Consider the following 14032-nt stretch of genomic DNA (forward strand, 5'->3'; position numbering starts at 1 on the left):
TCCCGAACTTTGAGAAGGCATTTCAAACGTTACCAGAATATTTGTCGAAACAGTCTTTTGGCAATAGCTGGTGATTTACGAAGCCGCTGTAAAGAGGTACAGAAATTGTGGTCGAAATTTTCAATCAGTGGCCATTTTGGTGTGCGAAGTAGTGTGTAGTCTCTCCGGTGGGGTATCTTGTAGAAAAATGCGTTATTTTTTATCCAAATATTGTATCTTACGGAGTAAGTAAGCAAATCTCGAATCAAATATACTGGCTCTATGACTGCCCCGGTGAATGGCGCAGTTTAGTGAGAGACTCGATCAGCTTGCAATTTTAGTACCTCTCCGACTATTTCGGTAGCCGATCGTAGCATAAATGGACGTACTCATATGTAGTCTTACGTCCGAAGATCAAATCCACCGAGGAGCAGCCGCCGATCTGTAATTATGAGTCGTCGTACCGAGCAAATCAACAGACATACCACTACTCCGTACTCCGTACTGCAGAAAGAGGGTTGGTCGTGTCAGATCATGGGCACCCGGTGAGCATGCGTGTATTGCCGTGTCTACGGAGTACGAATTAGTTACTTCCGAATTATGCCTGAAATCCCTTACTAAAGATGGGGCTTGGCACTATATGCCACAGGGCACTCCGTCATGTATCTTTTTATCCAACCACAAGTCCTCATTTCACACCCACTCTGACTCGGGTCCAGTCCAATCAACAGGTCGAGCTACGCTAAGGGACACACTGGATATCCGAATATCCGGCGGGGCGGCCAACAATTTCGATTTGTAAGCGCTGGAAACCCGAGAAGACAGGCGGAACAACGCCATCAACTACAGAACAGTACAGCTGCGTAACATCGCCACGGCAACCAGAGGAGCAACTGTTCCCATTCATCGCGCAAAGTCCCGAAGGAGAAAAATGATGAAGGCGGTTCAGTTCAGCGAGTACGGTAGCACGGATGTGCTTACGGTGGTGGATATTCCGAAGCCGACGGCCGAGGCCAGCCAGGTGCTCATCCGAGTCGAGTATGCTGGCGTCAACTTTATCGACACGTACCTGCGGACAGGGCTGTACACTTCAGTGCTTCCTGCAACAGCCGGCCGCGAGGCCGGTGGCGTGATCGAGCACGTGGGTGAGGCGGTACCGGCAGAGTATGGGCTGGCGGTGGGCGACCGGGTAGCCGTGTTTGGTCCGGCGGCGCTGGCCGAGTACATGGCCGCAGAGGCGAGCACGGTTCTCAAACTGCCGGAGAGCGTGTCGACGAGGGAGGGGGCGGCTCTGATCCTGCAGGGGTTGACGGCCTGGACGCTGGTTCGCGACGCCCACGACGTCAAGGCTGGCGAGACGGTGCTGGTGCAGGCCGCAGCCGGTGGCACGGGTGGTTTGCTCGTACAGATGGCCAAGGCCCTGGGGGCTACCGTGATTGGAACCGCTTCGACGCCGGCAAAGATCGAGGTGGCGCGCAAGCACGGGTGCGATCACGTGATCAACTACGCCGAGGACGACATGGAAACCGAGGTGCTGCGGCTGACCGACGGCCAGGGCTGCCACGCGGTCTTCTCAGGCGTCGGCAAAGCGACGTTGGTGGCGGATATGAACGTGACACGGCGCAAGGGCACGTTTGTGACGTTTGGCAATTCGAGCGGGGCCATTGAGTCGGTGCGGCCGCTGGACCTAAGCCGCAAGAATATCAAGCTGGTGCGGCCGACGCTGACCAACTACATTGCCACGCGCGAGGAGTTTTCCGAGCGTAGTGCCGAATTGGTTGACCTGGTGGCGTCGGGTCGTCTGTCCGTCAGTATTGGTGGCGAGTATGGCCTGCACGAGGTCGGCAAGGCCCAAGATGCTCTGGTTGCCCGGAAAACGGTCGGTAAGCTAGTCATCAAGGTCCAGTAGGGTGCTGAGAGGGCTATATGCATGGCAAGGGCGGACAGAGGCGAGGGTGGTATAAGCAAGTATGAAAAATTAGTGTAGGTTCAAAGAGAAGGCACTGCAATTCAATATAGCAGTTGCGATAGCAGCTGAATGACAGTACATGAATCTGGTCCGCAAGTTCAACTGTTTTGGACATCCTCTCTGGCCTCCATATTACATACCAGACATCGTGTTCCAAATAAGAATTCGGCATACATAGCCCTGCCTACTATTCTACGAGGTAAACGGACCCCACTTTTGCACTATGGTATAGGGGAGGGGGTATGACAATACTACACCTCGTTCATTTCGGTCGTGTCCATTCTTACTCCTTACCAACTTTTTCGTTCATGCAAGTAAATCTTAGTGTCTGTAATAGTCTAGGGCCTCATATCGACCGCTGCCGTCGTAAAAACATGGCCCTAGGCATCGCCGAGGTCGTCTACTACCTCTATTGCTGGTAAATAAGATAAATCCGACCAAGCCCTTTGCCTCCCTATATATCGCTGAAATACCCTGTTGGTCGTTTCTTTGTTTATGAACTCCTCCAGATAGATGGCTTTTGCGACATCAGTGTCTGGTGCTAACTAGTTGTTAGAGAGAGATGTGCCAGAACTCTCATTGACGACATCTTGGCGTCCCTCATGCCCCAGTATACACAACAGTCGTGTGGCGTGTCGGACCGATGAAGAGAACAGTGTTTCTTGGCTTGGGTAAGAGCCCGTTTGACGTCATGCAACTCGCTCATTACCTGCAAGGGACCTGACCTGGGAAGAATAAGCCTATCACAAAGGCAATAAAGCGTCTTGGTTGGCCACATGATATGTTAACCTAGAAGGTAAAGACAGCAGCCAAGAAGGTCCGTGCCACCAGTATAGAGCCTCTCATATGAGAGCCACCTCCTCATTTAGGCATGGAGTTTTGGAGGACGAAAGCAGGGTGCTAGACTCGGTTGGGAAGATCTGATGAAGACCTGGTGACTGGTATTCGGCAGCTTCTCGACGGACGGGATCACGCTTACGTCGTAGATCTCCTAGGAATCCACACACCCGTTCGTGCATTAGTGTGGGGGCCATCTTACACACTTACCTACGAGATACATACGGAGTATGTACTTCTGTGAAGGTTAAAGGAGGCTATACGTGGCGGTCATATAACGTGATGCACTGTGAGGAGCAGGAGGCTGAATAGGGTCTAGTGTGGGCGAAAGAGTGTTGTGTACGGAGGTCCCTACCAAAAGTTCTTTCTCACCGCTTTGGCAAAATAAGAAGGTGGGTATAGTGCTAGTAATGTATTGCTACTGTATTTACTACAGCAGTGTTAGCGTATTCCTATGTGCTAAGCGCCCTGTAAAAATATTAGTAATTGAATTATATTAGCGATAATATCCACTAAGCTCCAGCGTATCATCGCTAATAGCTTTCTCCGTATTATTTACACTCTGCACTATGTACTGCCGCAGTTATAGACAAGCGGTGAGAACGAACTTTTGGTAGGGACCTCCGTACTAAGGAAGAAATAGATACATCGCGACCCTTCTGGGGGTCCGTATTAATACTAGTGCCATGACCCGCTTTTGTGCCTTCTGACCAATCAAAGGCCCTTACGGTCAAGTGGGGTGGTAGGGCTACAGTGTGGCGGATTCCACACAGTGTGGCGGATTCCAATGCTTGACAACTTCATTGTTTTAAAAAAGCAGTTCATCTGTGCAGGCCAGTGCTCCCGTATCCGCCTTTGCGAGCCTAGGTACTGCTGATTGATTGGCTACAACCTCTAACAAAGTTATTAAATACGGAGGACACGAAGCAGAAGACGATTAATGTTTGTAAGATGCCACCTGTACTCCGTATTGTGGATTTTAGGGTGATTTTGGGGTTACATGACGCCCGAAATTACTAGATAATACTGCGCCCTAAGGAGGGCGCCCAACACACTTAAACCTAGAATAATCAGTCAACCACCCTACGAAATATTATCACTAGATCTTCTGAAAGCCTTAAAGCTTACTACGATACGTGCAACTGGTCCGGACGTATATCGCACAAGGATTATCGTACGGGTCTTACACTGGTATTACGCGAAGGCAGCACATTCGCGTTACAGACTAGTGGTGCACGGAGTAGAAACCACAGTACTCCGTATTACACCGTAAATTGTGATAAGGACCTACCTTATATAAGCGGAAAGAAAACCTCGCCGCCTTAGCGATCCCCCATTTTCGTCACCACCTACGGAATGGTTTCAATAAAATTATTATTTTTGCCAGTGCCTTTCAAAGTTAAAAGGCACCCCCCTACAGCTATATATAAATTGAAAGAACCCCTGCCTCTTGAATACGTAGGAACTAGTACAAGGAGACGCTATAACTAAAAGGGCTATCTACTCCGTGGTAACCAGACTAAGTTATGAAGTACAGCAATTCTCCTATATTTTTTTTCTGCCACCATGGAAATCTACGACGTACTCATAAGGTGGAACCTTATTACCGTTTTATCTGTACAGGTGTGTACAAATATCAGTCGCCGAAGCAGACACGAGTCGACAATACATTCAGAAACAAATACAGCGTAAGCGAAATAATCAAACTTCATGTAAACATTTCTATTTACACAACCGGTGGCGCTAGATAAGGAGTTTGCTATTACGTATTATCTGATTTCGTACTTCGTCCCTCGTACTCGTTCGTACACGTTCGTACTCGTTTCCTACATGTCACACCTCACCTAGACCTTCATCGCTCAAGAAGCCTTCTCACCGTTCTCGCCGTTCTCCGGACCTTCGTCGTCGGGGGTCCAGCTGGCACTCTTCCATGGGACAACGCCCCTGACATACATAGTATCAACCTCCTCAAGGCTGCGGTTGTGCGACTCGATGATGAAGAAGAAGACCAACAAGGCGCCCGCAAAGCAGCACCCGGCAAAGACATAGCCGTAGCGGTAGTTGATCGCGGCCGTGATAAATGGGGTAAAGAAGGAGATCAAAAAGTTCCACAGCCAATTGCTGGCCATGCAAAGAGCCATGCAGCGGGCACGGTGACGCGATGGGTACATCTCACCAGCAATGGCCCAGCAAAGACAGCCCCACTAGAGAAAATGTTAGTGGACAACGAGCGAACTGTGCAATAGCAGAGAGTTGGAGATACGTACAGTGGTAGCAAAGCCGAAGATAAAGAGGCAGGCAAAGGCAATCATAGCGCCACCAGTGCCGCGGCTGGTGACCGCGTTCGGGTCGCTGAAGTTCGAGTCGGGGTAGAGAGAGAAGGAGCCGAGAGAAGCGAAGACAAGGAAGCATATGCCCATCCAGACGCCGCCGACTATAAGGCAGAGACGACGACCAAAGCGTTGACTAACCCAGAGACCCACAATAGTGGAACCAAAGTTGACGCCGCCCAGGATCATAGAGGTTACGTATGAGTTGGAGATGCCGACGGAGCTAAAGATCTGGGTACCGTAGTAAAAGAAAAAGTTTGCACCGGTGAGTTGCTGAAGCGCCTGAATAAGGACACCAACAATCGTACGCCGGGCCATGGCGGGGCCGGTGAAAATCTCGTGCCACTTCGTTTCACCTTGGTTTGCCTCCTCGGCGAGCTTTTCGCGCATCTCGGCTAGCTCATGCTGAATCTCAACATGCTCGATAGGCACCTTGGAAACGAGCGAGAGGGTAAGGGCAGCAGCTTCAGGGTGGCCGTGGCTAAAGTCCCAGCGCGGCGACTCGCGCATAAAGAGCATGCCAACACCGATAACCACGGGCGAGATAAAGCCGCAGCCCATGGTGATGCGCCATGAGCCGGTGTCATTTCTGGTCTCGGTGCCGTAGTTGATGCAGTAGGCCGTAAAGATGCCGAGCGTGATGAATAGCTGGTAGGCACTAACCAGGACAGAGCGGACCTGGCGAGGTGCAGTCTCGCTCTGGTACATGGGTGCGAGCACAGAGCAAGCTCCGACAGCGAGGCCGGCCACGAGGCGGCCGATGGGGACCTGGTACCAATGCTTGGAGGCGGATATCTGGACAATATTGCCGACAATATGGAGGGTGCTCCAGGCGGCAATGCAGTACTTTCGGCCGAAGCGGTCGGCGAACGGGGCGCTGATCAGGGAACCAAGCAGACAGCCAATGCAAAGAAAGGCGACCATGCAGCCGGTGCGGACCTTGCCTAGAGTGATTTCGCCGGAGGAGTTGATGGTATCACCGAAGTGCTCGCGGAAGTTCATCATCTCGACGTAGCCGCCGATAGACCCACCCTCGTAGCCGAACATGAATCCAGTTGTGGAAACAATTATTCCCATGACGATGGTGCGAACATTGACAGCATGGACAGGACCGTCGACGAGGCCGGGCTGCATCTTTTCGACTCTGGGTGTGGTGGTGCCGCTGCTGTTCTCCGGCAAGGCGGGGGTTATACCGGCCCGTGATGTCACTGTTTGAGTGGCCATTTTCTTGTCTGGTAGAAGACCTTTTGAGTGTATGTGAAGTGTAGTTGTGATTGCTGTGGAAGCATGAGGATTGATTCACTGAGGCCTAGGAAATCGTCCATTATAACGACCAAGAGAGGAGTAGCTAGCTCCGCTGTGCACAGTGATGTCCGCCGTAATCGCGTGGTACTCGGGACGCGAAAGGGCAGCATAGTCTCATGACCGCCGCGCCCATAGCAAGGCCGGCCCTTCTGGCGCGATCGGTGGAGCAGGAATAGGAGACCTCAGGACGGCCGGGGCCGGCGAGCAACGATTAAACAAGAGATTTCTCAGGTGATAGGGGGGCGGCGGCCAAGCAATGACGTGGGGATTGACTAGGCGCGGCGCAATTGTCAAAAATCTGATGAGAATTTTTTTTCTTTCAACATCTCGGCGACATTTTCTACTTCGGAGCAAAGAAAAAGTTGGATAATAGCGCCGGCATCGCTATTATTTTCGGTTATTTGGCCTTTTGGAGAAAACCACTTGGCGGGCATGTAGGGAATACCAGCATGTCGGCTTAATAGTGTTGTTCGAATCGAATGGTACTCGTACGCTGCCGCACAGTCAGGGCCATCTCCTGCAGCTGGCCGCCTGTCGCGACGTTGTTTCTTGCTGGTCAGCCAAGTCGGGTCTATCCGCCAGTACGCACTAACGCTGCCGTCACAGATTTTCAGTCCCAGTGCCTGACTAAGACTACGAAGGCTAGTCCTAATGCAGAAATATCGCCGGATTTGACCTTCTGACGCACCCACTTTGACCGGACCGACTAGACAGCAATACCGTATCGCATATACTCCCTCTGCAATCGTATTTTGCAAAGTAGCAGCTTCGCCCCAAGGCTCGTCTGACCAGTACTCCATACTTCGCGCTCGCTTTTTTTCCCTCCTAAACTGTGGCGAACAGTGTACGATTACATCTCACTACTCGTACGTACATACACGTAGGCTGTTGATCTACCCCCCACGAATACGAGATTTGTGTGCCTGGGATCCCACTTCGGACCTAAATTCGGCTCCTTCAGACCTCGTCACCTACGACGTACGGAGTACAATGTAGAAGAAGGGCCGCCAAAAGTGGATCCTTGCTGCTGATCTGCATCTAAAATGGTTAAACGAACGCGTTTGTTTGTGATTTAATGCCGATTATTAGTCAGCCACTTGCCCATACACAGTACTCCGTAGGTACTCGTATAAAAGCAATGGCAACGCTGCGACTTTGTGGGCTGCTGAGGCCCTTGTCTCGTTGAAGGCATGAACGTCCACGTCATCGGTCTTGCAATGCCGACTGAACCATTCTCGCGATGCCACCGAATGGCCGAACGGTAGAATTGCCTGTTCTTAGCACATAGACCACCAAATTAGGCATCGGGCACTTCTCCCTAACCCACCACCATATTCTCCGTATCATAAGTGGCAAGTATGGGTCCGTTCCTCGAGCTTGCTGGCTCGGAGTACTCGCCGGCCGTATTGCTAGAAGATTGTCTCTCCAGAGCGTGACCGACCTTTAGTCTGCATCTTACTCCGTACTCCGTGGGGCATACCTGGATTGCGCAGGCTGGTATCAACATTTGACAGTTAAGAAGCCCCTCGGCGGCCTAGAGAGCGAATTCTACTGGAGCCTCTCACGTCCTTACCTATTAGGATTGAACAAGCGGGTCTGATAATACTGCAGCATCTTATTGGGCTTGGACACCAACTCAGTATGATGATGCCTTTGACGTACACAGATTACTAGTAAGATGCGAAAAGTGTGTTTCTTCAGCGCGACTATTGTCGAGGCTCAAGTCTAATCAGTATTTACGGTATACGATCTGTCACAGGGATATCTCGCCGGTCAGGAGCATGTAGGCCTGCACGAAATACTGGTAATCACGTGACTCCCATACTTGAAAAGCTCCTCCAATCTCAACATTGATCCGAAACTCACAAGACCTCTTTGCCGCTCATCAGTCTCTTACGAATTTCTTGTGGATCGTAGCTTTTTAGCTCTTGCCAGAATATTGTAGATAAGCGTTCCTCTAAGGTGCGAATAGTGTCCAAAGGGGCAATGTCAGAGATGTACGACTTACTCCGTAGAGGAAACCTATTCAGTATTGTGACAACGTGGTCACTCAATGCTGGAAGAGGCCATAATGGCATTCGTGGGCGATCTTTCGACTTTAAAAGCTAAGCCGGCCGACGACGCGAGTTTAGTTCTCATAGCTGTCTTACCACCTCCCAGGGTTGCCCTAGTCCTCGACGTGGACACTGTTTTGTGCTTTATTTGTGCTAACTGGGCTTTAATGTTAACCGATATGTCTCTTTACAATTTTCAGTGGCGAAGTCTTACGAGTACTCCGTGAATGTCTTTCTTAAAGGCACTGTGCAGTAGCAACTCAAGGTCCCCTGAAAGGTACGGAGTACTTCTGTATGGCACCCCTTAAGAGATACTCCGTACGGAGCACTCCGTGTACAATCGTTAATTGCGTCCAACTGTAACATTTTTCCGACTTCTTTGTAGCAATAAGCTTGACACTACGGAGAATTATTCGACAAATCACAAAACTAATATATTTTTCACACTCACTGAAATCCTACAGCCCGTACTCCGTACTCCGTATATAATTATTAAAGCCAAATAAACGACACTTAGCAATTATGCAACAAATTCCAGGTTTTTCAAATGTATGAAAAGTGCAAACCGCTAAGGAATAGGCTTTTTTTACAACAAGCTTCCGCCTCATCAGTTTTCACAATGTTATGTGTTAGTCGCTGTGGCCCTTAGTATACTCCGTAAGTTCTAGTACTTCGAGTACGCCCATTTCTTGACTGAACCGCATCGTACTCTGTATACTGCCATTAAATGGGGACTTGATGATAATTACCTTACAAAAAATAAAATAAAATAAAATAAAATAACAAAACCCTATTCGTCCTCTACGCGCCCCCCGAAAAAAATAACATTAAAGAAAACGGACTACTCCGTACAACGTGGTTTTTTCACGGCTTACCCCTAACAAGTTAGTAGTTGAAATCGGTCCTATAAACATATGATTTCGAACTAGGTCTGCCAAATTCCTCCCCCCCACCCTTACCCCTATTAATAAAAATAAAATCTGTGCTTTTAGGGCAGTACCAAAGAACACGCTCTTAAGAAGAAACTAGTTTTCTATCCAAGGTTTGGTTGTCATGTCCCTCTTCTAATGCAACTTCCAACTTCCTTCTTCGTAATATAAAAGGTTATTCTGACATTTTTTCGAAAATCAAACAGAGGTAGGGCGTAAGCCCTCGTATATAAACATTGCGGCCACAACGTCTAGCTCAGACACGTCAACGCGTTCGGGCCATTCATGATTCATCGCTTCCATGACATTGTGTGACTGGAATATTACCAAACTTCTTACTTTCCCGATAGATACGGAAGTGAACGAACGGGTTGATAAGGCCTCGAAGCAACGCTCTCTTTTGTAGTTTGAAGATGAAGAGCTTGCATTACGCGATTTAAATCCGGGACATAAGGAGCCCTCACCTTATGACCTAATCTATGATATTACTTTATATATAAAACCTGTTTACGATCGTGTTGTCGAGTGAAGCAGGTGAATCTACTGCCAATTTTTCTTTATGAGAGAATAAAGAAAGTCAATACACGTTAAGAATCCGTCTCCTGTTCTCTCCTACGTAAAAGATGCAAATGCAGAATACATCCCCGATATGTACAGCACCTCCACACCACGCTCTGTTATTCTTCTTGAGACTGCTCGATTTCCAACCCGAGAACCGCGCCCCTGTTTTAGTCTTGGCCACGCATCATCCCGCTTAGGATAAGTGCTCTGAAAACAAAGTACCGCGTTTTCGAGTTATACACTTTACAGAACCTTTTTCTTCCTGGAAGCCAGTGTACTGTCGGGTTTTTATTAATCCAATCTAGTCAAACCACTTTAAGAAAAAACTCTCCAGAAACAGCGCCCATTTCTCGTTCTTTTCCGACTTAGAATTATGTGTTGTCTATCAATTTCGTCATTATTATCGCAGGTCGTAGACTTGCTCACACGTATGAAGGTAATAGACACAGGGTTTCAAAGCTTTCAAAGAAGAGCGATGGTGTCCGAGTAAAAATGTCTCTAGTCAGACGCTAGAGTGTTTTCCGCTTCGTACAGCATTCTTAGTCGCGACGTTTTCACGAATATTTACGGCCAAATCACAAGCTAGCTTTCAGGCAGCATCAAAACGGCCTTTTGAAAAGTTGGCCCCACATCTTCAAGAGGACACAAAGGCTGATCCAACATAGCCGAAACAGGTGAAAGAGTGCACTCTCCGAGTAATCATCTAGACCTGACTTGCATCTTAGACACGGAAACATTAACGACTCTACAATTGCAGTATTTGACTTTTAAGACCCAAAGCACTTTGTGCCTTGTCCTTGTTCCCTGTACACAAAACGGGCATATGTATCGGAAGTAGAAGCTAAGGAACCATGACATCGTATTGGCATCGTTTTAACGGTAAAATCACAGCGTTTCTTAGTTCTAGGAGAGGCGGGATCGGCTATAAATATCCGTTATATACCTTTTGTCTCGATATTAAACTCCTCTTCAAAGTGATACACAATTAATGCGTTATTGTAACTGTGCTCCAAACCCTTGAAGCCAAATCCAATGAGGCACGACTCGATCTCAAAAAAAAACAAAAGTGAGATTACGTTCCAACCTTATCGATCATACTAATTGTTATGTGCAACAATGATATACCGTTAAAGTGACACTAGAGCAAATATGGTCGAGCCTAAGAAGGCATATTACTATGCTTGATTATACTCCACGACATCCGTAGAGTCCTAAGGCCTTGTTAAGGTCTAGACCATAAATCCTGCCTTCTTAATTTTCTTCACGGGCCTTGCTGCATCAGTACCCGGTCCCAGAAAAATAAAAGAACTTGCCTCTACGGTCACCAATGGTCCCGTCAACAGCATATTCCATCTCTTTAGCAACTCTGTGGACGTGAATCCAGGTTTTGGTTCCTTGTGCAAGTCCATCCCTTAGCTCGTTAATGTTTTGCGCTGCCATCGCTCACTATTCTCTTTTCTCCAACAGACTCACTGTCCCGCTGATGGTGACCATTGTCCTCTACGATCAACGCGTCACTCTACAGTGGGTATAGGAGAAAATTGTCGCCTTTGGCGGCGACCAGAAAGAGGGTAGTGTCTTTTGCGAGAGCAGCGGCAGCAAAAATGTTAGCCGTCTTGTTCTCGCCCAAGAGGGCGGACCTCCGTTCGGTGTAGCCATCCTGGAGTGCGACAAGTACGGCATTATCATGGGAAGCACGAATAGGAATTCCTCCGGGTTGGAAAAATTAGTCCTAGAAGGCGTGTACTTTTTAGCAACTTAAAACACTTTCTCTTCCGTAGATTCCCGTGCAATATATATTAATATTTCGGTGCTAGTCTATCTGCTGTTCGAAATACTGCAATATCTGGAACTTATCTGTTGGTACAATCGCATGCCTTGCTTGACTATTACATCTTGGTAGATCACTTCTTCGACTTCAGGCCCTCGAAGCCCTCCTGCATCGCCTCCAGAAGGCGCCAGTCAACGCTATCCTCAGCAAGACTCCAAGCCATGATTCCACCGAGACCACGGGCGGCGATGATCTCACGGAATTTCCTGGTGATGAGCTCGGGCGTGTCCCAGGTCCAGAACAGATTCGCGACATCGTCGACATACCACTGGCCGCCGTTTGCAGAGTCGAGTTGTCCGTTCGTGAGAGCGTCCTGGAACGACTGGGCAGTAGACTTGACCGCTGGGTTCGTGCAGGTCCCAAAGTCGTTCTGGCAGCCAGTCGAACAATGGGCTGTCGTGTTTCCGCACCATCCGTACTGCGAGCAGCAGGAGCCGTAGGCTGAACCGGTGCACTTGAAGTCGTTCGAGCTACCGCAAGATCCGTCGGTCGAGACGGTCAGTTTGGCCACGTCGACCACGACAGGGAAGGAGCTCGCCTCAAAGGTATCGGCACCCGAGGCACCGGTATCGCTGCCGTCAGCGGCCTCGGCAAGCGCGATCGGGCAACCGATAGGCTGAGTGCAAGTTGTGTTGGCAGCCAAGGTAAAGTACTTGGCGTAGAAGGCAATTCCGAGGTTCATCTTGGCAGGCTTCATCCCGCGCTCGATGAATAGGTCGATGGCGTTGAGAGAGCCCTTGATGTCGGTGTGGTGCTTGGTCGTGGTGTCGCGGCGGTTCATCAGGTCGTAGGTCATGACGTTGACGACATCTACAGCAGAGTTGATCAAGGGCACCTTCTCGGCCGTGTAGGCCAGCATGTCGCGCTCAAGACCAGGCACGGCAATCGAAAGCTCCTTATCACCGATGGCCGACTTGATAGCAGTTAGGAAGAGGGGGAAGACCTCGGCCTCTGTGGCATTGTTGGCAATTTGTTTGTAGTCGAAGCCGTTTCCTCCCGGGTACTCCCAGTCAATATCGACACCGTCGTAACCTAGTCTGTTGAGAGTTGCAGCAATATTGCTGGCGTACAAAGCACGTGACTCCTCAGAAGCGACACCCACGCGAAAACCGGCAAGATCACCCCACCCACCGACGGCCATGCTGATCGTCACATCGTGGTCGAACATAGCACGAATTTCGGACAGCGGCTTGAAGGGTGTATACTCGCCAACAGGGTTAGTGGTGAAGAGCGACGAGTTGGCAAAGGCGGTGATCACGTGTGTGATGCCAGCGGTCATGGTCTTGTTAGGGAGGACGTCGGTGTGATATTGGTCAAAGTACATGGAATAGCGCGGGGACCCAGTGACGCTGGAGGGTGCCGCTGTGGTAAGAGTGGCCCAGGCGGCCAAAGCGGATGTAATAGTCGATAGCGCAGGCATTTTGAATAATTAATGGAGAACAATTAGTACAAAATAAAGAATGAACGTCTCGTGGAGCGAATCTAAGCAACTACCAGCGATACAAAAGAATGTGTGAATTGCTGATGATGATCATGTAGGCATATGTGTTCTACAACAGCGAGCACAGTCAGCTTATATACTCCTTTTCGTACTTTCTACATCAGCTATTCCATCAGGGAGGTATGGAGCAGGAGGTCCGAGAGGGCGGAGAATTTCGAGAGTCCTGTATGGAATTCCTCGGTTTCGCTTAGTGCCTTTCCAAGGACTTGGGTTGCACTCGTGATAAAAATACAGGTAGCATTAGTGCGATCCATATTTCGATCGTTGCACCCCGGATTGTCCTAATAATACGGAATACGCCTCCCACGGTTGGTCCCGTTTAAGAACGGTGCTCTTCGTATTCCAGCCATCGAATGCTTTGCACAGCATTTTCCCGCAGCGAGCATCAGCCATTCAGTCAAGGGCAATGACCAAGCAAGGGTCCATGCACTACAGAAGAGCATAATATGTTCCAATATCATTCCGCCTATTCCATTGAGTCGTCCCACGCGGAGTGCAAGTGCGCGCCCTCCTTTACTCCGCATGCCCCTCCAGCTTTGTCAAACCTTCCTTACTTTAGGACTGGCTCTAGATCTGGCCCCAGCTTCTTTCTTCAACGGCGCGTGTGGGGTGAAGGCATTTCCAGAACCGAATGAGTGAAACGCTAAAGTGACAGGGGTCTGCAATGTGAATTTTAAGTTAGACTACAAATTTTCAAGTCAGTCGATCGTGGTCGTATCGTACATCTTGGCTAGGG

The 14032-nt window shown here is 49.3% G+C and overlaps 3 protein-coding genes across 3 annotated transcripts; 1 reads left to right on the forward strand and 2 right to left on the reverse strand.

Moving 5' to 3' along the window:
• Positions 1-910: 910 nt before the first annotated feature.
• On the forward strand, positions 911-1888 carry CMQ_1818 (quinone oxidoreductase; the record flags this gene model as incomplete). Its single annotated transcript, XM_014319189.1, has 1 exon — positions 911-1888. The coding sequence occupies one exon, from the start codon at positions 911-913 to the stop codon at positions 1886-1888; it is 978 nt and encodes a 325-aa protein (XP_014174664.1).
• Positions 1889-4644: 2756 nt separating this feature from the next.
• Positions 4645-6339, reverse strand: CMQ_1821 (major facilitator superfamily transporter monosaccharide; the record flags this gene model as incomplete). The annotated part of the gene is made up of 2 exons (XM_014319192.1): positions 4645-4989; positions 5053-6339. 2 exons carry the CDS (start codon positions 6337-6339, stop codon positions 4645-4647), a joined length of 1632 nt encoding a protein of 543 aa, XP_014174667.1.
• Positions 6340-11868: 5529 nt separating this feature from the next.
• On the reverse strand, positions 11869-13215 carry CMQ_1778 (glycoside hydrolase, family 18; the record flags this gene model as incomplete). Its single annotated transcript, XM_014319149.1, has 1 exon — positions 11869-13215. One exon carries the CDS (start codon positions 13213-13215, stop codon positions 11869-11871), a length of 1347 nt encoding a protein of 448 aa, XP_014174624.1.
• Positions 13216-14032: the final 817 nt, after the last annotated feature.

Source organism: Grosmannia clavigera (assembly GCF_000143105.1).
Source record: "Grosmannia clavigera kw1407 unplaced genomic scaffold GCSC_124, whole genome shotgun sequence".
NCBI classification, from domain to species: Eukaryota; Fungi; Ascomycota; class Sordariomycetes; order Ophiostomatales; family Ophiostomataceae; genus Leptographium; species Leptographium clavigerum.